Source organism: Haliotis rubra, unplaced genomic scaffold (assembly GCF_003918875.1).
Source record: "Haliotis rubra isolate DU_JTF1 unplaced genomic scaffold, ASM391887v1 Scf75, whole genome shotgun sequence".
NCBI lineage: Eukaryota > Metazoa > Mollusca > Gastropoda > Lepetellida > Haliotidae > Haliotis > Haliotis rubra.
The window spans coordinates 1,869,661-1,893,442 of NW_025767468.1; the positions used below are offsets into that span (position 1 = coordinate 1,869,661).

The 23,782-nt window shown below is 44.4% G+C and overlaps 1 protein-coding gene and 1 long non-coding RNA gene across 2 annotated transcripts in view; both read right to left on the minus strand.

Annotated features, from left to right (window-relative positions):
* Positions 1-16,055: 16,055 nt before the first annotated feature.
* On the minus strand, positions 16,056-20,461 carry LOC124260116. The gene is made up of 2 exons (XR_006893999.1): positions 19,578-20,461; positions 16,056-19,520 (listed from the first exon to the last, which is right to left on the minus strand). It is a non-coding gene; the product is annotated as an uncharacterized LOC124260116 (long non-coding RNA).
* Positions 20,462-21,186: 725 nt separating this feature from the next.
* Positions 21,187-23,782, minus strand: part of LOC124260084 (microtubule-associated serine/threonine-protein kinase 3-like) — a 194,952-nt gene continuing 192,356 nt past the window's right edge. The window contains 1 exon segment of the mRNA XM_046694332.1: positions 21,187-23,475. Coding sequence (XP_046550288.1) covers positions 22,525-23,475 — 951 coding nt within the window. The 3' untranslated portion in view covers positions 21,187-22,524.

A 23,782-nucleotide genomic window follows, 5' to 3' on the forward strand; every position in this document is an offset into this window, starting at 1 on the left:
CAACAAAAAGGAGACGTTTGAGGAAGGAGACTACCTACTTGCTTCGACTAAGTCAAGCTATCAGATTTGTCAGCTACTTTGCAAAGGGTCCACCTTTCAAGCCGATATTGGAAAAAGTGAGATCTCTGGAACCTGAGATTGATACCCGTGAACTTGATGGAAAAATACTAAAGTGGATGAAACCCACTGTGAAGGACATTCTCTCCCATGTGGATCTATCAGAAGCTGAAGATTTGAACCTTGATCGTGATGCAGACAGTGATCAGGAGACAGACACTGAATAAATCCTTTCCTTGATGTAGATAATGTAATGCTTATACTTATATTGTAAGATACAGTAGGGATACCCTCCAATCCTTTGACCAGTATCATGTTATAAACATGGAGGAAAATAAATATTGAATCAACTTTTTTGTGTGTTTTGCTTCATATTGTTATCAAGTACAGGAGCAACTTGATTTTACACAACAAATGCACTGGGGTTGATGTTCAAGTTTTATTTCAAAAACCAATTGTATGTTGAAATGCATACAACAATTAGTGCTACATAAGTATAGTACATATTCATCTCAGCACAAATATTCTGGAATTAGTTAAATAATACATATTCAATAAAATCGGCGTATTCAAACACAAGAGGCTCAGGTTTAAGAGAAGTGAGTCCCCTATTTACATTGTTTTTGTATGAGGTGTTACATTTATATCATCCGCTAAACGTTCAGTTGTACCTATAATACACAGATATGTGAGAGTTTATGAGGAACTATTCACAATAAATATATACATGAAGTTTGAAGCTGCTCATAACAAATAGTATATACAAAGAAAACAGTATGAAATGGTTCCACATCAATAACTGAACGTCTTCTGTGTTTTGTAGTGACCATGAGCTAAAGTATGAACCCCATCATCTAGGACAAAGCATTTGTCATCGAATGGACTCAAACTGACTTTATTAATGGTCACAGTATAGAGTTGGTGAGTTTGGCTTTGAATCTGAGTCATGTTGTGCCTCATTTGACAATGCTCAGTCAAGCATTGCTTGTACATGTCATGCCTCAACTGTTTCTTAATGACTGCGTTAGCGACCCCCTTTGCTGTTTTCTTTTCCTTTCCCTTATACATTAGGGAATACATTTTTGGACGTAGGCCAACAAACTCCTCAATGGCTACACCACCTACTTCTTTGAATTTCCCCAAAAAATTTGCTTTAGAGTAGAGAGGATGGACAGGGTCATAGTTGCTGGTGTCAAATAAGTCGGCATGATTTGCCATGTCAGCTGTTTCGATTTCATAACACAGAGAATCCGTGTCTGTGAAGCACAGTTGAGCCTTTTCACCATACTTTTGCTTGATAAAATTATAATGAAAATCATACATCACTATCTTTGACATCTCCAAAATAGAAAACCCTGCAAACAGAGGTTGGTTTAAGAATAAGCTTGGTTTCTTTAGATGGACGGCTGCTAGATCATCATTGAAAATTTTGAAGGCTTCAAATGTTGGTTTTGCACAAAGTTTTCTGAATCGTTGAGCAGAATTCACAAGTTCAACATTGACATGTTTTCTCATGTTCATCATCGATCTTCCAAAACAAGAGTTGTTCATTAACTTAGCTTTTTCTGTTTCATTTTTAGCATCCTTGCGTTTTTGAGTGTTGAAGTCTATGTAAGGCTTCAGCCATGGAGATTGTTTAAACATAATGACTCTCCCGATTTTGATTAACTTCATACCCTGACTTAAATAAAACTGTAGATTTCTGTAGTGTAGCACATACTTTGTCTTATCATTTAAGTTTGGAACTAATTTTCTTACTGGTTGGCCTTTGATACAAAGCTTATTTCTCAACTCCTTTGAATGGGGAGAGAGCATGTCATTGCTGATCAACATAGATTCAGGGGCTAATGGATAGTCACTAGGAGGAGGAGAGAACTTGTTTTTATTGTAAGGATGAAGTTGAGGATGAAATTGGAAGTTTTAATATAAATTGTATACTTATATACTTATCATATCTCACGACTTGCACCTCTCTCTCTTGCTTCGACTTTTAGTGGAACGACTATAAACTTTTTTCCATAGGCCTCCTTGTCCACTCGCCCGTGCACTCCATAACTGCTCTCCTTAATTAACTTCCTAGTTCCCAATAAAAATTGCAGCATGCTCCACTAATTGCCCACGCAACTACCTTGAATGATCATTCTCATCTTGGAGCCAACGTTGTAATCTGAGTAGTGGGGAGGCCGGGGGGGCATCCATCGCGTGAGATAGGATAAGAATGTAACTTCTAATATTTATATTTTACAGCTAACTATATATTGAACCATTTACCTTTAAGAAAGTTCCCTGTCTTGTGAACAGCGTCGTAAGATTGAGTGTAGACACGACAGGACCGTCCGTCTAGATTCGCTCACAAGAGTGAAATGATATGAGTATGGGGGGAATAACCTCTTATATAAAGACAAAAAAACATGCGGCTATATCCGGTCACGGCTAGCCAGTTCTGGTTACAAAACGTATACTATGTATTGGCTTATATCACAAGGGCGAGTCACACAGCGAGACGCTGACCTCTTTATAGCTCGGGTCTTTCCCTGGCTAAATATAGATTCGGTATTGCACCACAACATGCAATATAAGACGCCTATTGTGGTCACGTGACTCTCATTGACCGATTAAAAAAGGGGCTCCTTCGGCTCGTGTTCCCGTGAGAACCGTCTCATCTGCAGCCTGGCTGCCAAAGGAGAAGGAGCTCAGAGGGAAGCAACCAAGCAAGACAGAAGATAAGGAAGGCTAGTTCACTGTGGGTTCTACTCACGGGGGACTGTTCCCAGCCTACTCATGGCGAGCAACTCTGGGAACACCTTCTCTGTTACCGCCGAGGTACACAGGAAACAAGAATGTGAGGCAGGGGGAGTAGCCGTGTCTACTCCCAACGGGAAAGGTAGTGGAGTGGCCGTGTCCGCTCCCCATGGTGAAAGGAGGTGAGTGGCCTGGTCCACTCGCCGGAGGGAGAGCAGGGGAGCGGCCGTGACCACCCCCAAGGGAAAGAGCATGGGAGTGGCCGTGACCACCCCCCAAGGAGAGAGAAAGGTGGTTGCCGCAACCACCAACCAGGGAGTGAAGGGGGGAGTGGCCGTGACCACCCCCCAGAGAGAGAGTAGGGGAGTGCCTGTTACCACCCCCCAAGGAGAGAGAAAGGTGGTTGCCGCAACCACCAACCAGGGAGTGAAGGGGGGAGAGGCCGTGACCACTCCCCAGAGAGAGAGTAGGGGAGTGCCCGTTACCACCCCCCAAGGAGAGAAAAAGGTGGTTGCCGCAACCACCAACCAGGGAGTGAAGGGGGGTGGCCGTGACCACCCCCCAGAGAGAGAGTAGGGGAGTGCCCGTTACCACCCCCCAAGGAGAGAGGTGGTGGCCGCAACCACCACCAACCAGGGAGTGAAGGGGAGAGGCCGTGACCGCCCCCAGAGAGAGAGAGTAGGGGAGTGTGCCCGTTACCACCCCCAAGGAGAGAAAAAGGTGGTTGCCGCAACCACCAACCAGGGAGTGAAGGGGGTAGTGACCGTGACCACCCCCCAGAGAGAGAGTAGGGGAGTGCCCGTTACCACCCCCAAAGGAGAGAAAAAGGTGGTTGCCGCAACCACCAACCAGGGAGTGAAGGGGGGAGTGGCCGTGACCACCCCCCAGAGAGAGAGTAGGGGAGTGCCCGTTACCACCCCCCAAGGAGAGAGAAAGGTGGTTGCCGCAACCACCAACCAGGGAGTGAAGGGGGGAGTGGCTGTGACCACCCCCCAGGGAGAGAGTAGTGGAAAGCAAGGGGGAAAGGCCGTGTCTGATCCCCCAGTGGAAAGCAGGGGTGTAGCCGTGTCTACACCCCACCTAGAGAGAGGGAAGGGAGCAGCCGTGACTGCCAAGGAGATTGAGCCCAAGAGTCTGCCCAACTCTCGGGGCCCCCCAGTTAGCAAGGAGGTAGCCGTGTCTACCTCCACACCAACCGCCGGTAGGGTTGGCATAGATATGGGACTAACGACCCCAATATCTATAAACATAGAAATGGACTCTGAGTCCGAAGAGGGAGTGCCTAGCCCTCAAAATGTCATAACGGGAATGCCCAGCCCAAACAGAGATAGCTCAAAAATGAAAGAGCCTGAGAACGGTCCCGGTCAGACCAGCGATGATTTCAGTCCGCAACCCCCAAACCCCAAAAAGCGCAAAATTGATGAAACAGCAGAAAGTCCAAACAGCTCCTACTCAGAAGCTGCAATGAGTCTGCCTAAGGGGAACACTAGCTACTCTGAAATCAGCCAGTCAGACCGGGCACTAGTTCAAGAGCTTTGGACCGGGAATATTAAGAAGTCCGATGACCAAGCTAGACAAGCCAAAGCTACGGCTAAGGCTGCCCTCCAAACAAAGCAGCAGGGGTGGGAGAGGCTAGTCTACTGTACAGACTACAACCTCACCCTCTCCAGCAGGGTCTCGGCCCAAGCTTTACGGGAGGAGCTAGCAAAGTCAATCTCTGTGACTAAAATACACAAAGCAAATCGGGGATATGTAGTCAAAGGTGACAACATAAATCATTGCGCCAAGCTCCCCACAAAAGTCCTTGACCAGGTTATAGTTTGGAAAGTGCCAGGCTGGGTCTCACACACAAGATGCGCGGTGCATCTTGATAAGGGTATCAGTGACGAAAGGCTCACAACCCAGCAGCAACACGATCCTACCATAACCGACATGTATAGGATTAAAAGCCAAGGCAGAAATACCAGAATTGTAATACTCACAATATTGGGAACGACAGTCCCAGAGACAATCAAAGTGGCAGGCGAGGTAGTAGCGACACTTCCCTACCTCAGGCGACCAAAACAGTGCGTCAACTGTTTAAATTACAGGCATGTTAAGGCAAACTGCCTCAGCGAGGCAAAATGCCGAACATGCTCTAGGCAAGCCAAAAGCTGCAAGGGCAACTGCTCACTTTATTGCACCAACTGCAAAGTTAAGGGACACTCGTCCCTATCCAACTTCTGCAGGAGCAGGCAGCATAAAAAACAGAGTCTAGACACGGGGGACTCTTGGCCTTAAACAGACGACACAAACTGTTCAGGGCAATAAACAGGCGGCGACCAAGGGCAAGGTCAATGCTAAGACACGGGCGAACAAAGACGCTGAGGCAACCAACGCAGGCAACCCCATGGGCAAGGGTGCCAAACCAAAGCGGCGTAAAGGCAAGAGAGGAAAAAGGGGCAAAAAGGGTCCAAATAAGGTGGCAAACAACACGGGCAATGTTGAAACCACCAGCACAACGGGAACAGGCAAAAGGCATGCTGTAATAAGCCATGACAGCAACACAAATGCCCACAACCAGACTACCCCAGACAAGCTGGTTGAATTCATGTGCGCCGCCTTAATCAAACTAGGCACACATAAGGACAGTGATGAAGGGACAAAACTCACCATACTCTGGGAGTTGGCAACCAGCATCCTGTCCTATGGGCAATCTGCTTCCTATCTCACACAGCAGATACATAAGGAAATAAACATTTAAGCTACAAATAATAAGGACACAACTGTCATCATGTGCTTACAAATATTGCAATGGAATGCCAATGGTCTGAGGTCGCATGGCCAAGAACTCATAGCCCTAGTCAGACAACAGGTACTGAATCCCCACGTTATACTAATTCAAGAAGCGAAACTGGGGAAGAGAGCAAACTTTCGGTTACCTGGCTACACACAATACCGCAAAGACAGAGCGGGGCGAATGGGGGGTGGACTGGTCACTTTTGCCGTCGACATCTGTACATCCACTGAGGTCAAAGCAGAGGTGGGAAGCCTTGAAACCCAGGTCATCACGGTCAGCATGGCAAATAGCAAAGAGATACGCATTGCAAACGTCTATCACAGGACTGCCGATCCCACCAACATCGAGGAGCTTAACACACTCAGCGACTTGGTCGGGCATTCAGGCCTAATCCGTGGCGACTTCAACGCCCACAGCCCGCTGTGGGGTGAGGAAACCAACCACTCTGACTGCCCCGGCAGGATGGTGGAGGATTGGGTAGAGTCACAGGGACTCGTTATACTGAATGATGGCTCTCCTACAAGACATTGTCCTAACCGAGGAATATGGACCAGCATAGATCTAGCTATTGCCACCAAAAACCTAGCCCATGATTGCCAGTGGCAGGTTCATGATGACAGTTGGGGAAGTGATCACTCTCCGTGCTTCACTTTTCTCGGTATCCCACCTCTATGCGATGAAATCTCAAACCCTAGAGAGCGGTGGAACTTCTCCAAAGCAGACTGGTCAAAATTCAGAACGGAATGCAATAAAATCGAGCCGTCTGAAATCGTCTCTGACGACGTTGATACCTTTTGCCTAAACCTAACGTCGGCCATACACAAGGCAGCACTGGCCTCAATCCCACTCACCAAAGCAAAAGTCGGCGCCCGAGCCGTCCCATGGTGGAACGAGGGAATAGCCAAAGCACGACGCATTAGGAAAAAGGCATTAAACAGGTTAAAACGAGACAAGTCTGTCATAGGTGAAGTTCGTGTAGCTAGGAAACAAGTGAAAGATCTCATCGATCAGTCCAGGTCTGACTCATGGCAAGAGTTCTGTGGATCCCTCAACCACAAAACAAACAGTAAAGCAGTCTGGCAAAAGATACATGCTATCCGGGGGAAACACAAGTCCGCTCGCATTCCCAAACTAACAGGGGCTACCAAAGTCACGGATAAAGCAAGTATCTTAGCCACCCACTTTGCCTCTGTCAGTAGCAACAACAATTTTTCTGAAGAGTTTAAAAGACAGAAAAATTGCCACCACGGCCCAAACAGCCCCCGTGCGATCAGCACGCATACAACCATGGTTTCAGTGTGGAGGAGTTCAGAACTGCTATACGCAACAAAAAGGGTACTTGTCCAGGGGAGGACATGGTCAGCTATGAGATGCTCAAAAGGTTGCCAGACAGCATCGCCAGCGTCGTCGTACAATTGTACAATTTGATTTGGGATCAGGGGGAGGTACCTGCAGCATGGAAACATGCAGCAGTAATACCTCTGCTCAAACCAGGGAAGGAGGAGGCATCGGCCAACTCATATCGCCCAATATCCCTCACATCAAATCTGTGCAAGAGTATGGAGGCAATGGTGAACATTCGCTTAAAGCACCACCTTGAGACAAACGCACTCTTATCCCATGACCAGAGCGGTTACAGAACAAACCGCTCATGTCTTGACCACATTTTCCGACTGGAAAATGATATCAGATTAGCCCAGGTCAAGAAACAGTACCTAGCTGCTGTCTTTTTAGACTTCAGCAAAGCCTTTGACATGGTATGGCACGATGGACTCCTCCAAAAACTAGAGAATGTTGGTGTACAAGGGAAATTGGCAAATTATGTTCAAAGTTTTCTGCAAGAAAGGTCAATATCAGTCTTAGTTGGAGACCACCTGTCTGATCGACACAGGTTAGATAATGGCACGCCGCAAAGAAGCATTATCAGTCCCACACTCTTCAACATCATGATAAATGACCTATTTGAACATGTCCGAAAGGACAATAACATCAACACCTCAAAGTTCGCTGATGATGGGGCTGTTTGGGTTAGACATCGAGAGGTTCTCAAGATCCAGGCTCTGATCCAGAAAACCCTCGATGGTGTGGAAATATGGTCCGACAAATGGGGATTTACCATCTCACCTGAGAAAACAATCGGAGTGGTATTCAAGCGGAAGGGTAGCAGAATATGCAACACACCCAGTCTCAAACTCAAGGGCAAAACGGTCAAATTTGAGAAATCTGCTAAGTTCCTCGGGGTTACTTTCGACCAACACCTCACATGGGCAAAACACATAGACAGCATAGCCCATAGGTGTCAGAAAGACCTCAATGCAATAAGAGCTGCATCCGGCAGCTCTTGGGGAGCAAACAGCGATACTCTCCTGACCCTATATAAGACCCTCATCAGAAGCAAAATAGACTATGGGTGTGAAGCATACCACAGCGCCTCCAAAACGGTTCTAAACCGGCTTGAAACGATTCAATATCGTGCTCTTAAACTGGTTACGGGCGCGGCGGCCCATACCTCCCACCAGGCCCTACTAGTGGAAACTGGGGAGCTACCACTCAAACTCAGGCGTGAGAAGATGACATTGAACTATTGGAGTCGCTGCTCCAATCCACTTGTCACTAGACTATGGGAAGAGAAACTCTACCCCGGACGCATGAAAGCATGGCTCCAAAAGAGACCTGACACAACACCAGGCGGGCTCAGAGTCATTCAGCTTAGGCGAGAACACGGATGCGACCGGGTAGAGCCTCCAACATGTCAAATGACAGTGCAATGTCCCCCCATGGGAATTAAAATCACCCAATGTCGATACCACTCTCACAAATGAAGTGCCTAAAAGTGAGAACCCAATGTTGCTACGAAGCATTGCGCTTAGTAGGATTGACTCACTTTACGAAGACTCGGCTCACATATATACTGACGGATCCAAGGATCCTGTGAGAAATAGAACTGCCTATGGTATCCAGATAAACACAGCCTCTACAAACCAAACAATCTTGGTCCGCCTCCCTGACGGACAGTCAGTCTACACAGCGGAGCTAGAAGCCATACACCATGCACTAAGGTACAGTGAAAACCTTAGAGAGAAAAGAGTGGTCATCTTCTCTGACTCTCTCAGTGCACTACAGTCACTGGCAACTAAGCATTCGAGCAGTAGACCTGACACCATCCGAGACATTTTGGTTCTCATTCAGATACTAAGAAGGGAAAATGAGAAAGAGATCACACTGTGCTGGATACCATCTCACATAGACATTCCCGGTAATGAGAGAGCTGACAAACTAGCTAAACAGGCGCTAGAATTGGACGTGTCACTGGATCATCCTTACTCAAAAAGCGAAATTCGAAGTATGATCCAAGGTTCGATCACTAGCAAGTGGCAGAGGCAATGGGACACCTCAGACAAAGGCAGATGGTATCATGGACTCCGCCCCAGTGTGAAAGGGACGCGAACTACTCCCTCACAAAACAGGCGAGTCGACATCATGATCACCCGCCTAAGACTAGGTACCACCAAAACCTCATATAAAAACTGTCCAACATGCATGCCACACCAAAGCTACAGTCCCTCACATTATGCTGGATTGCCAACGGTTTGACACAACCAGGCAAACACTCAGAGAGGAAACAGGGCTAGGTACATTGACAGCCATGCGGCTGCTGGCTCCCACAGAGCACCTTGCAATGTACAGACCGCTAGCCAATTTCCTCTTGGAAAGTGAACTATGTCAGTATATCTAAAAAGAAATTATATCAATCAAGCCAGTCTTCAGTTTGCTCGAGGGCGCCAAGGAGATTATACCACCCAAGCTCCTGACCTCAGAGGACCAGCCCAGCCAGAACAGGGAGACAATATCACCCAGGCTCCCCACCCACGCTCACGCCGGTCGCACAGCCTGTCATCATGCCCGGTTGCCAGACTGGTCCACCAGTCCACCATGCGTCCCAAAGAGGGACAACACATGCGTCCCAAAGAGGGTCTTGAAACAGGGTGTGGCCGTGTCCACCCCCTAGGATAACAGCAGGGGAGTGGCCGTGTCCGCTCCCCAGGATGAATGAGCTGAATGAGAGCAAGGGAGTGGCCATGTCCACCTTCCAAGGTGAGAGCAAGGGAATGGCCATGTCCGCTCCCCAGAGTGGAAGAAGGAATGATAGCAGGGGAGTGGCCGTGTCCACTCCCCAGAGTGATAGTAGTGACAGCAGGGGAATGGCCGTGTCTGCTCCCCAGAGTGAGAGTAAGGCAGCGGCCGTGCCTGCTCCCCAGAGTGACAGCAGGGGAGTGGCCGTGTCTGCTCCCCAGAGTGAGAGTAGGGGAGCGGCCGTGCCTGCTCCCCAGAGTGACAGCAGGGGAGTGGCCGTGTCTGCTCCCCAGAGTGACAGTAGGGCAGTGGCCGTGTCCGCTCCCCAGAGTGTGAGCAGGGGAGTGGCCGTGGCCGTGGCCGTGTCCACTCCAAAAAAAAACAAACAAAAAAACCCACACTCACATGTACTTACACCCACGCGTCCCAAAGAGGGACAACCATGCGACCCGAAGAGGGTCAACACAAGCTGGGACAGCCATGTCCAGCCATGCGTCCCGAGGTGGGACACACCAGACCAGCCCCAAGCGTCCCAAGGAGGGACACTCCAGTCCAGGCCCAAGAGTCCCAAGGAGGGACACTCCGACCCAAGCGCCCAAGGAGAGACGCCCAGGCCCAACGCCACGAAGACAACCCGGTCCAGCCCCAAGAGTCCCAAGGAGGGACACCGCCACCACACCCACGAGTCCCAAGGAGGGACACCCCACGCATCCCAAGGAGGGATAGGTCTGCCGACATGCCAACCGGCGAAGGCAACCTCCAAAGCATCTAACACAACAACAACAACAGCTCCTGTTCCAGAAGCAATAGCAGTACCCTAGCTAAGGTCAGATGCGGAGTAGCTCCTATACACATAGACTGGACGGTACACTAATACACCGGAGGAGGAGAGAACTTGTTTTTTATTGTAAGGATGAAGTTGAGGATGAAATTGGAAGTTTTAATATAAATTGTATATTTATATACTTATCATATCTCACGACTTGCACCTCTCTCTCTTGCTTCGACTTTTAGTGGAACGACTGTAAACTTTAGTTCCTAATAAAGCTTGCAGCATGCTCCACTAATTTCCCACGTGACTACCTTGAATGATCATTCTCATCTTGGAGCCAACGTTGTAATCTGAGTAGTGGGGAGGCCGGGCGGGCATCCATCGCGTGAGATAGGATAAGTATATAAATATACAATTTATATTAAAACTTCCAAATTTTTAAACTTATCCTATCTCACGACTTGCACTTATCCCACGGTTGGACGGCGGGCCGCAGATTACCCGTCTGTCTGGACAGTGCGAACAGCTGGTCTTGGAGCTGTGTGGACTGATGACAACCGTAGATAGCGATGTACAAGGGAGGCCTGTTACGCATGCACGCAACTCCTATGCTTGTAGTGGGTCCTCCGGAACCCCTTGGCTTACTAAGCATAACGACTCCCAGGGAGATGGGTGCTCCCGAGCGATGTGGTGTTCGGCCGCAACCTTGTACAAGACAGGGACGCAACTCGGCAAGTAAGCCTCGCCTCACCATGATTTACAAGGTACCCCCGTAATTAAAGTCTTGCGACTAGAATCGGGCCAGCCCCTGCTTCAAGAAGGCCCACCAGACACCGACCAAGGCGGGTGAAAGAGAAACACAACTCGGCATCGTTTAACTTTCAGTTCCGGGCAGCATCAAATTGACCCTCACTCCTTTGCCTAAGCTTAGTCAAAGGATGTGCCCGGCAACTTTGTAGGCAGAACGCAACGAAATCCACTGGAATTAGGGATAGTCACACTTCACTGACGTAATTGCTCCGTGGAGTAGAGGTCAGTAAGCGTGAATGTTGAACACCTCTGCATCGTCATACTGATTGTGCCTCAGGTCCGTAGAGCCACGCTAGGTGGCCGTATTCCGATGCCTTGGTATGGAGGCCAAGTGAAGTAGTTCTTAAACCCATATCATGAGAACAAAAGGTTGAGATCCAGTTCAACTTTTATTCAGTATATACAAGGAAGCAGTAACGCGAATGCGGAACCGTCTCTCATCTGCGTTGTTGGGCCGATGTAAGCTGCTGAGCCAGCTAGTACAAGAGGTCCGAACTGGTGTAGTCCCTGGACATCCGTGACAGACAGGTTTGCAGGTAATGTGAAGAGAAGACTGTATCAGAACGCCAGAAGCAACCTTCCATGAAAGCGGTCAAGAAGCAGTTGCTATGGAGGGCCATCGTCGAGGCTAGTGCACGAGTCTCATGAGGATTGGAAGCGGCTGGAGGAGGCAACCCTGCAAAGGTGTAGGCTCGCAGGATCGTGGCACGCATCCAGAAGGCCAATGTGGTCCCGGAAACCTCAGTTCTTGAAGCGTTCGACAAGGGTATGAAGAGGCGCTTCCGTAGCCGTCGTCTTGCATTGAGCACAAACTTTCCTTTTCCTTGACTGATTATCTGTTTTCCCCATGATGTTAGGTGAAATAATGTCCCTAATATACAGCACGTCCACACAGTCGTGCGACAAGAAAGAGAATGATCATTCAAGGTAGTCACGTGGGCAATTAGTGGAGCATGCTGCAAGCTTTATTAGGAACTAGGAAGCTAATTAAGGAGAGCAGCATGGAGTGCACGGGCGAATGAACAAGAAGGCCTATGGAAAAAAGTTTACAGTCGTTCCACTAAAAGTCGAAGCAACAGAGAGAGGAGCAAGTCAGGAGATAGGATAAGTTTAAATATTCCATGTTTTACTACACAGCCCCCTTTATAATGATATACGTTTTACCCTCCTTAGTAAATGTTGAAATAGCTGTGATAATTTTAATGATTTTACAGATATACAGAAAGTTAGTTTCATCTTAGCCAATCCTAATATTGTTTTTTTATTTAAACTTGCAAGCTTTTACTTCAGAAACGGAAACAAAGTTTATATGGTAATAGGCAGTGGTTTTATATTGTGTATGTATACATATACTTTATGATATCTTACTGATATTGTTCTTCGTTATTATAGTAATATTAACTTCTATGTGTATATAGTTTTCATATTGTGTGTATATTTTCTTAGCTAATAGTCTCTGGTAACCCAGAAAGGGTGGCTCACTGTTGTATTGTACTTGTATTGTGTATTGTGACTATGCGCTTGTGAGGTGAGACTTTAATAAACTATCGGTCTGTCTGTGATCATCTGGGTTGGAATGAGTCTTCAGAATAGGTGTCACACTAGGCCATTTACAGGACTGGGCAGGCAAAACCTGGAAGGATTGTTGACTTGGTTGGTATGTATGTCATTGTATCAGTGTAGATCGATGCTTATTATGTCAATCACTACATTGTACGCTCCAGACTGGATTATTAAAGGTCACATGCAACGTAAAACACAATTTTGCAGATTCTGATACCTTTCGGTATGGACTTACCGAAACAAAGCGTCAAAAAATGCAAATTCAACTTATAAAGTTGAAAAATAACGCGATGAAAAAAAACGCGCGAAATCGGAGTTCAAACGTTTCACTAATTTTCCCCAGACTTTTCTGGGGAAAACGGGTTTCAACAGCTGGGCTGCGCTTATAGCACGTGCGCAGTGAAGTAGGTTCGCGCAGCTTGGAAGCGGTTGTCCGGTGAATACTCGGTGAAGGCTTTGGTGTGAGCTATTTTTCTAATGTTTTGTTGATATCTCACAGGCGCGAGCTTTTTTATATGTTATGACAGTAAATTAACTGTTTATATAATTTCATTTGTCTATTTCACCACACGTTCTTCTTACCGAGTCACTTTCTCAGTTCGATACTTAAAAGCAATGTCATTATTTAGCGTTGACAGAATTTCCAACTGTGATATAGATATGTCGTTGTCACAGACTAAACTCAATGTCTTGTTTTATTGACACCTGTGTGTCTGCCTGCCTGCCTGCTAATGACAATATTCAATACACAGCTGCTATCACTGACCACATGCAATTTGAACTTAACACCAATCAGGCTATACACCATAAACAAAATGCATTGATTTATGGCCCGAGTTCAGTCTCTGTCACATTATGTAATTACACAGACAGGCAGGTGTGATACTTGAACACATGACATGTTATGATGTCTGTTGATTGCAAAATGTTATACACAAAAAATGAGCATGTTTTTACAAAACCCAACATCTCTCTATATACACACATAATGAGCTGTGAGGGCGGCATCTGCAAATGAACCAGACGTTACACTTGAGTGCACACCCACCCGCTCTGACTGGGTTCGGTATCCCGGCTGCTTCGTTTCGAGGGAGGTAAACCCAAGTACAAAATATTGCACTTTTGATTTGCGATTATATGCTTATAATTTTGTTTATTTGTTTTTTCATTATCAGCAATGCATATTATATGTCATGAAGAAGTGATAATTGTGTTTTAATTATGTTTGATTTTTTGGTTGCATGTGACCTTTAAAGGAATGCAGTCATGGAGCTGAGAGATCGGTGAAGATCTGGGTCAGAATTGGTTTTCAGTAACCCATGTTCGTTGTATGAAGCTATATACAGGATCAGATGGTAGGCTCACTAGTTTGGTTGATGCATTTCACTGTATCACCATTGCGTACATTGATTTATTACCCACGTGGTCAACGTATGAGTAGTTGCATATTAATCTCGTACGTCACACGAGTGTCGTATCGCGTTGACCTGTGTCGTAACGACTTGACCTGAAATTCTAACGATTTGATTGGATAACCGATGACCTCTCAATTAGGTCACATTCTGACGTAACTATTTTTTCATTCATAACAAACACGTGAATTCATTCATTCTACAACTTAAATGCATTGTGGGAATGTAAACATCGCGAACGTTGCCGTGTCGCTGTTTAATTGTGAGTCGAACTGAGACATTATATCCGTCGAAAAAAGTAAACGCAATGTTTCCACCAGTGATGTTAGCCGAATGAAGCAACTGCAAACCAAGAAACGAGGTGCTACGGAGTAGTTTACTGTAGGAGGCTGTACGAGGCGATGACAACTGACATGCATCGTGACGTCGGTTACCAAGGCAGTGACGTCATTACAGTGTGACGTCATGCAAATATTGTACTACAGTACAAAACTCTTCCGCAACCTCTTTATGAAACCGGTTTCGGTTTGAAACCAAAATATTAACAAAAATACGCTATTTTGTCAATTTAATGCATGTAAGACGTGGGTAATAAATAAAATACCACACTCGGTCTCAATACATACGAATTATACGAAACTCGTGACCTTCCTATGTTATCTGACCTTGCTTTCGCTCGGTCAGATACCATAGGAAGGACATTCGTTTCGTATAATTCGTATGTAATGAGACCTCGTGTAGTATTCTCTATGCTCTTGATATCAATCACTGGACTGTCTGGTCCAGACTTAATCATTTACAGACTACCGTCATATATGTGATAAGTTGCTGTCTGCAGAATTAAACAAGAGTCATCAGAAGATGACATATCCCCCCAGCCCCCACATCTTGAAAGAACAAATCATCTGACAGTTACTTAAAGTCCAGTTTGATTTTACACTAAGTGCAAATCGTTTCCATGGAAATGATGAAAAACATAAATGACAAAAATCTGCAAATAGCAAAAGGCAGCACTTCAAGATCTGCCTCACATAACTGGCAAGTTTTACTGAAAGATATTAAGAAGTTTTTGAAACGAAACCCACCCCTCCCTTTTGAGACTAAGTCCGAATTGTTTCCATGGAAACCGGGAAAAATAAAAATGCCAAAAATCTGCAAATAGCAAAAGGCACCATTTAAGGTTCTGTTTAATATATCTACCAAGTTTTGTTGAAAAATATTGAACGGTTTTTGAGTTATGCTCAGAAAACGAAGCCCACCCCTCACTTTTGGGACTAAGTCCAAAACGTTTCCATGGAAACCAAGAAAAATAAAAATGACACTAATCTGTAAATAGCAAAAGGCACCACCTTGGGTTATGTTTGACATATCTACAAAGTTTTGTTGAAAAATATCGAACGGTCTTTGAGTTATGCTCCGGAAACAAAATGATGACGGACGGACGGACAGACAGACGAGGCGACGACTGTATCCTACCGCATTACATGCCGGTGGGATAACGAAATGAAGCTGAGTGTGGTGTTAAACACCAAACAATGAGTGACTGAGTTTAGCTTAAGCCCCAGTCAGCAATATTCCGGCTATATGGCAGCAGTCTGTAAATAATCGAGTCTGGACTAGACAATCCAATGATCAACAACATGAGCATCAATCTGCACATTTGGAACCGATGACATGTGTCAACCAAGTCAGCGAGTCTGACAACCCGATCCCGTTAGTCGCCTCTTACAACAAGCATGGGTTACTAAAGATCAATTCTAACCCGGATCTTCACGGGTCAAACACCAACCCAACCAAAGTGCATGATCAGCTGACGATCATGGCAAAAGATAACAGACAAAGCATGTCAATGATATTAACAACACAGTTTAATGACGGAGCGATGTTCCAGTGGCAGCGAGGAAATCAGTGTCAATGACATGCCAAAGATAGGCAGCAACAATGTTATATACAACTCGTCAATTTCTATACACATTTTTATACAAAATTCATACAAGGCCAGTGATTTGCGACAACACTGGCAATAAGCGTGTTATTTACAATGTACAATAAGAATAATATACATGGAGGAAATTAAAATTACAAAAGACGAAAATGAGATTTTGAATGTATTAATCCCCCGAATTTCCTAAATGTGTCACTTATCACCCCTATAGTTTTTCAATTGAGACAATAAACAATTATTAACCTATAAAATGAATTCCAAGCTTAAATACCCCAAACCAAAAATATCCAATGATAATCATATATTAAGAAAATATAACACTTGTATTGTTGCTAATCTTCATTACATTTCACTCTGAAACTGAATTCTTTAATGTAATTGCTACTGTTATTGTTGTCATCGAGTGACCAAGGTCAGAGTTTTATGCCATTTCTCAGTACAATTAATACTCAACATAGCACATCTTGGGCAGGCCATGATTTCTCTGGCTTACTTTCATCATAAGTCAATCTAAAACATCACTTAATGTGACGCTGAAGATCACTAAAATGCTACAGGTTCACTTACGAAGAAAGGAAATCTTTCTCCCTGCCCATCACATGGATGCTCAATAAACACTCATCCTTTACTTGATATAAGTTGAAATTTCCAAACCCAAACTAACCAAACACAAATAACTATGTTCTAAACATAGGAAAAATAAACAATTCATTGCAGGAAAAAGAGCAAAATTCATTTTACTTCTCACTGATGAAACTGTAACAACCGACACTGAAGCATTGCTACATATCTTACTGACGTAGATTTGTCTAGAATATCTACAGTGAGTTGACAAACCTGGTCTAGGGAACAAATACCCAAATTACAAACTCTCCTTCACATGAAACACAATAGAAAAATCCAGTAAAAAATTACTAACACCTGATCCAAAATACACAGCTTGAGTGAATACATGGAATTGAAATACATATCTCATTAACACTGATCAGACCAACTGAAAAAACCCATGGTGGCGACATGAACAGGGGCGTATGTAATGAAAGACATGAAACATGATGAACTATGAACCTATCAGTGGCAATAACAGTGTACAAGAATGATGGTTGTCTCCCCTTGTCAGGCCATCTCACACTGGTCAGGTCACTAAATGTAGCTTAGAAAAAAGATCTGTTAAAATATCACTCAACCTTTGCTGAAGAAACTTTCACTAAAGATGACTAGTTTGATCCTTACCAATTTTTTAGCTGTATATAAACAAATACCTCCTTGAAAATTACAGATGAATGAAACTAAAATTGAACGTATACTTCCACTCTTGTCACAAAGAACAGGTGTTGAGGATTTGAATGGCAACTGACGTTTATTATTATAGGATAATGCATTATATAGTGCACATATCCAGGCAACTAGTGCATGCTCAAGGCGCTGGTATTTTTCCCCTCGATCATTGGATGTCAGTCTCCACAGCACGGCACGGCACATCGTATTATCAATCTCAACTCCCTGGGGAGTATACAACTCTTGCAGCCACTAGGCGCACCGAGTTATTGTGGCTTTCTCATCCTAACAAGGTAGGATTTGTATTCAGGTTTACATTCAAATATAACTTATCACTGATACTGAAAACTATATTGGGCAAGACCTAATTTTGTAACATGTAAGATGGATTATGCTTTCTTTATACCTCTTTCGACGTATGTTTTAACTTCTGCATATCAAGACTGACTATGAAGTCTTGATGGGCACAAAAGCTCTATGTCAAAAGTTATAGAGGTGAAACGGTACGCTCTTACCATGGTACGGTACTTATTGCGATACAGGGCCTTCGGTTCGGTCCGTTTCGGTTCAGTACATGAAATATGATCACAATGCAGAAAATTTACAAGAGCCAAACCAGACAATGTTTGATAACATGGAAAAAATAATGTTAGCTTTTGGGCGACACCAGAAATGGGCTTCACACATTGTACCCATGTGGGGATTGAACCCGGGTCTTCGGCATGACGAACGAATGCTTTAACCACTAGGCTACCCCACTGCCCCCTTGACAGAAGGAATGGTATGATAACCGAAAATGCTTAATTTTGAGATTACATTATGGTATACGAAGCCAAAGGCAAAATACTGCGGTTCTACTAATACCGCGGTATACCGTCTCAGCCCTACAAAGTTCTAATATCGAAGACAAGAAATGAAACTTTTTTATCATGGATGACGAGAGTCGAGCCTAGAACCTCCTGATCGATAGTCAAGCACTGTCACCATTAGCCCACAGAGCTGGTTAAGATAGTTCATTCACCAGAGGGCATCTTGTTTAGCAGATATTGCCAAGCCACATATATTCAACAAGAATTACTTTAGAGAATCATAATATACACAGAATTAAACAAATATTATTACATCACGTTTTGATAGTTAACAAGTTGGATAAAACACCTCTCCTTTCTTCTCTTTGACACAGCAAAACCTTCAGGCAACAGTAACCTTGTATATTTTACGACAAATACTGACTTTCTACCTTGATCATTACTTCCCTTGGGCATCACTATGACGACCAAGACCTCAGAATTGTCTTATATTCTTTACATATAAACTAAAATGCCATCACCTATGGTATTTCGTACCAATTCTAAAATGAAACCTGGCCATAAAACTAAAACCAAAAAAAACCTCCAAATTTCGGGAACTTTTATTTCCCCTACTCCAAACTTCCACCGTGTAAAATGGCCTCACAACAGGAAACCATGGCAGTGACTGATTTGCTTGAAAGACATGTCAAATATCATAAATAAGCAAAGTGAACGTCCGCAATGACCACGGGACGAATTTCTACAACATCAAATACATCGTGTATCCCGCATCAGAACTTGCATTTTCCATTGGTTGAAACCTATAGCCAATGGTAAACAGAAAGCAACAGTTTGCAACCTTACAGAGAACAATTTAGCTGACAAAACTAGTGGTTCTTGCTAAAAGAAGACTCAGAATCCAAACGCTTAATAATAAATATCATCAAACACTGTGACCAAAAAAGAACGAGGAGTGAACTTCTAGATGACTATATATACTAGTAGATCAGAGATGCACAGATCACAGTTCAGACATTCAATGAATACTGATGGGGTTCCCGATAAGATAAATGTCAAACACATCCATATTCTCTCATTCCACCTATACACAGCTGGGACACACTGTGTAGCCTACAGCTGCGACCACATACACACCACAGCTGAGACCACATACACACACACTACAGCTGAGACCACATACACACTACAGCTGGAACCACATACACACTACAGCTGGAACCACATACACACTACAGCCGAGACCACATACACACTACAGCCGCGGACCACATACACACTACAGCCGAGACCACATACACTACAGCTGCGACCACATACACACTACAGCTGGAACCACATACACACTTCAGCCGAGACCACATACACACTACAGCTGCGACCACATACACACTACAGCTCGGACCACACTCACTACAGCTGGAACCACATACACACTACAGCTGCACACAGCTGAGACCACATACACACTACAGCTGGGACCCCATACACACACTACAGCGAGACCCCATACACACTACAGCTGCACACAGCTGGGACCACATACACACTACAGCTGGGACCACATACACACACTACAGCCGAGACCACATACACACTACAGCTGCACACAGCTGGGACCACATACACACTCCCATATTTTCGAAAGTTGTTTCCCCAACCCCAAAAATGTTCTTTAAAACATGATACACAGATTAATAAACACTTTCAAAGGTCTAGCTCTGCTAACACAATTTGAATATTATATAATAAGTACATTCTGCCATACCGTGGGACGAAAGATATAGTAAAACTCTACATGGTATCTGAACATTTTTGACATCTTAATCAAGTAACCTAGAGCATTTAACACATATACATGAGTATCAACTAAACAAGTGTAATAAGTAATGAAAAACATCAACAAAAACATTAACCAGGCACACCATCAGTAGTTCAAAGAGATGTTATCCTGTATATTTTGGTATTCACTTGAATAAACCTAACCTTTCAATACTTGTATATAATACTCTAAAGATTTCAAACATATGAATTCTTCATACAACTAAAGTTAATCTGCATTCCGGAGAGATTCACTGAAGTTGTAAGCCAGTGTTCAGGGTGCTGTTGTGCAAAGCAATCTTAGCGCTAAGGTGATCGTAACTCCCATACCTTAACATAGACTTGTGACAGTCTTAGCGATAAGGTGATCTTAACTCCCATACCTTAACATAGACTTGTGACAGTCTTAGCGCTAAGGTGATCTTAACTCCCATACCTTAACATAGACTTGTGACAGTCTTAGCGCTAACATGGACTTGACAGTCTTAGTGATCGTAACTCCCAGACCTTAACATGGACTTGTGACAGTCTTAGCGTTAAGGTGATCGTAACTCCCATACCTTAACATAGACTTGTGACAGTCTTAGCGATAAGGTGATCGTAACTCCCAGAACTTAACATGGACTTCTGACAGTCTTAGCGCTAAGGTGATCTTAACTCCCAGAACTTAACATGGACTTGTGACAGTTTTAGCGCTAAGGTGATCGTAACTCCCATACCTTAACATGGACTTCTGACAGTCTTAGCGCTAAGGTGATCGTAACTCCCATACCTTAACATCAACTTGTGACTGCCGTAGCACTAAGGTTGCTTTGTACAGGGGCACCCAGGTATTCTTTAACACATATTGAGTTGTCTGCATGTATCTTTCATCTCCCAGCTGTCATTTCCCTACACATCGATACCATACACTCACACACCTTCAAACCAGAACCACAACGATTATGAAATGTGATTTTAAGTCTCAAAAACATGACTTTTGAACCTGACATAAACAGTCATGAAAGGAGAACGATCAGCACCAAACACATTAAAACATCAAGTCATAAATAAGACTGAAGTTGAAAAAATATTTTGACACAATATAGTTCCTTGATAAAAAAAAAACGACATATACTTTTAAATCAAAGCCAAGTGGTGTAATGTTTTCTATACAAATGACATACTTACAAGCACTTTACAAAGGATTTACAATATTCACAGTATGTATACAGTTCGAGAAATGTTGTAACATTTCATGGCAGCCTTATCATATTACGCATATCAAACAATTATGACTTAATTTGTGCTTTTCTTCAGCTGCAAGCCAATCAAACGGTACGTAGATTATGAACAGCAGATTTACAAAGTATACAATTATGGATTAAGTGAGACAGGGAGATTGAAGCAGTGTACATAAAGGAGCTGAAGAAACAAGAATACCTATTAATATGAACGATTTCAAATTTTTCATCTATCAACATTTTTCTGTCTACATGATGTTAATTAAAATAGCCGATTCAGCATTAACAAAATCACTCTAAATTCTCTTCAACAAATGTTATTCTGCTAAAAAGTGAGGACACAAATATCATTTAAAACAGTGCTACCAGTTAACTTAAATCATATTTTCTTGCAATGGAAACTCACTGTCAAAAAACATTTTAATTACTAAATATGCTTGTTGTTAGCATTTGAATGAGACAACATGATATAGATACCTTGCTGACCAATCACAGACAACGTTACTCCGTATGATGGCAAGCTGACCAATGAAAATGTCCGATGCACATACGCCACTGAGATCAAGATAATGTCAACTACGTCAGCTTGTACAGGAAGTCCAAGCAATACACACATTCAGTTTCTATTCCCGCTCGATCTGTTAAAAAATCCTATCCAGCACTGGACTATCACATTTGATTTGTCAAGGTCAACACCTGCTTCTACACAAGAACGTTGATATTCCTTCAAAGCGTCTTCAAAATGGTCGACCAATTCACATGAGCAAAGACCTGCAGGATATAATTCTAAAGACTCTTTTGGAATGTTTGGCCACAGTGACAATCCTTCGAGAAGAAAATAATTTACATCTCAAGCACTTGCAGAAGTTGAGTGTCCAGCACATCATTGCATCCAATACCCAGTCCCATCCAGTCAAGGGGGACTCCTCGAGGTCTTTGCCTTCAGATTATATACACCTTATACAAAATATATCTCCACTGTACAAGCAGGACCATGCCATCATGGTCATGTCTGGACCATGCCGACATGGTCGTGTCTCCAATCCTCTTAAGAACTCCCAGCACTTCATATGAACAGCGGCTGCGACAAGCTTGTGGTTTGGTTTGGTTTCGGACAGTAGAATACACTCCATGTTGAAAATATTGGAATAATACACAGTCTCTCGCGAATGTACCACCACAGTTAACCACAGTTAATAAGCACCTTTGAAACAACATACTAGTTAACAGTAAAATAGATTACAAATCTAGAGTGTTTTTCCTCTCCTGAAGGGAAGCTTTCCTCTGGACGGGCAGTTTTTCAGCAGAACTTGGGTGCAGCCTGTCAGGGGACAACGCCCTCCTCAGTAACGGGGAACTAGGCTCACAGCTCTTCGGCCGGGTCAGGGTTTTCTTCATGGTCGGGGTGGAGGGCTGCCCTCCGCTTGTGGGGTTCAGGTAGGAGGGGATGGTCTGCTGAGGCATGTTTGAGCTTCCCACCTGGTGGCCATGAACACATGCTAGGGGGGAGGGGCTGCGTGCTGGGGAGGAGGCAAGGGGGGAAGGGGAGGGGGTGCGAGCAAGGGGTGAGAGGGGAATATTATGAACTGACTTTCTCCTGTGAGGAGATTTGAGGCTCTGTGACTTCTTATGCTTGTTGACAACATGAAGGGAGCTGGGTCGGCCAAAGTGAGCAGTGTTGGCCGGGGAGTTTGGAGCACTGGAGCCAGGGGAGCTACTATTGGAGCTCATATTGGCTGAAGTGTCTGGAGTCCAGGGAATTGTGAGTGGAGGCGATCGCCCCGACTTGGGAGGAGGGGTGCATTCACTGGATGAATGAGCTCGGAATCCTCCGAGAGCCCGGGATGGTGTTCCTGGCGAACCAGGATGAACCATGTGACCTTCTGCTTTCTTGGAGCTGAGTCGTCTCAGGAGCGACCTCCCGGTCTTCTTCTTATCGCCCTTGTCTCGCTGTCTCTTCTTCAACGATCTTCTCGCCATCTTTCCTGGATGCGACCCCTTCTTTCGAGCACCGGTTCTGATGGATGTGTTCTCGATGGGTGTGCTGCGGATGTAGAAGACATTGCCGCTGCTCATGAGCTGCACCACCTGAGTGTGGAACAGGTTCTCCACTAGAGTGTCGTTGATGTGGGTGATCAAGTCACCGGGCCGGAGTCCTGCCTCAAAAGCTGGACTGTTGATGATCACATCCTGTAACAAACATACACCTTTCATTAATTTCAGTTGTTACATCTGACAAAGAAAGACCTAGAAATTGATTTGACATGGTTATAACGAAAGCGTTATTCTCCCAAAATATACACCTCCACATTAAAAACATGCTTGTCGAGCAGAATGATGAGTGAGTGAGTTTAGTTTTAGGCAGCACTCAACAACATTCCAGCTATATGGTGGCGGTCTGTAAATAATCGAGTTTGGACCAGACAGTCCAGTGATCAACAGCATGAGCATCGATCTACGCAATTGGGAACCGATGACATCAGTGTTCCAAATAGCC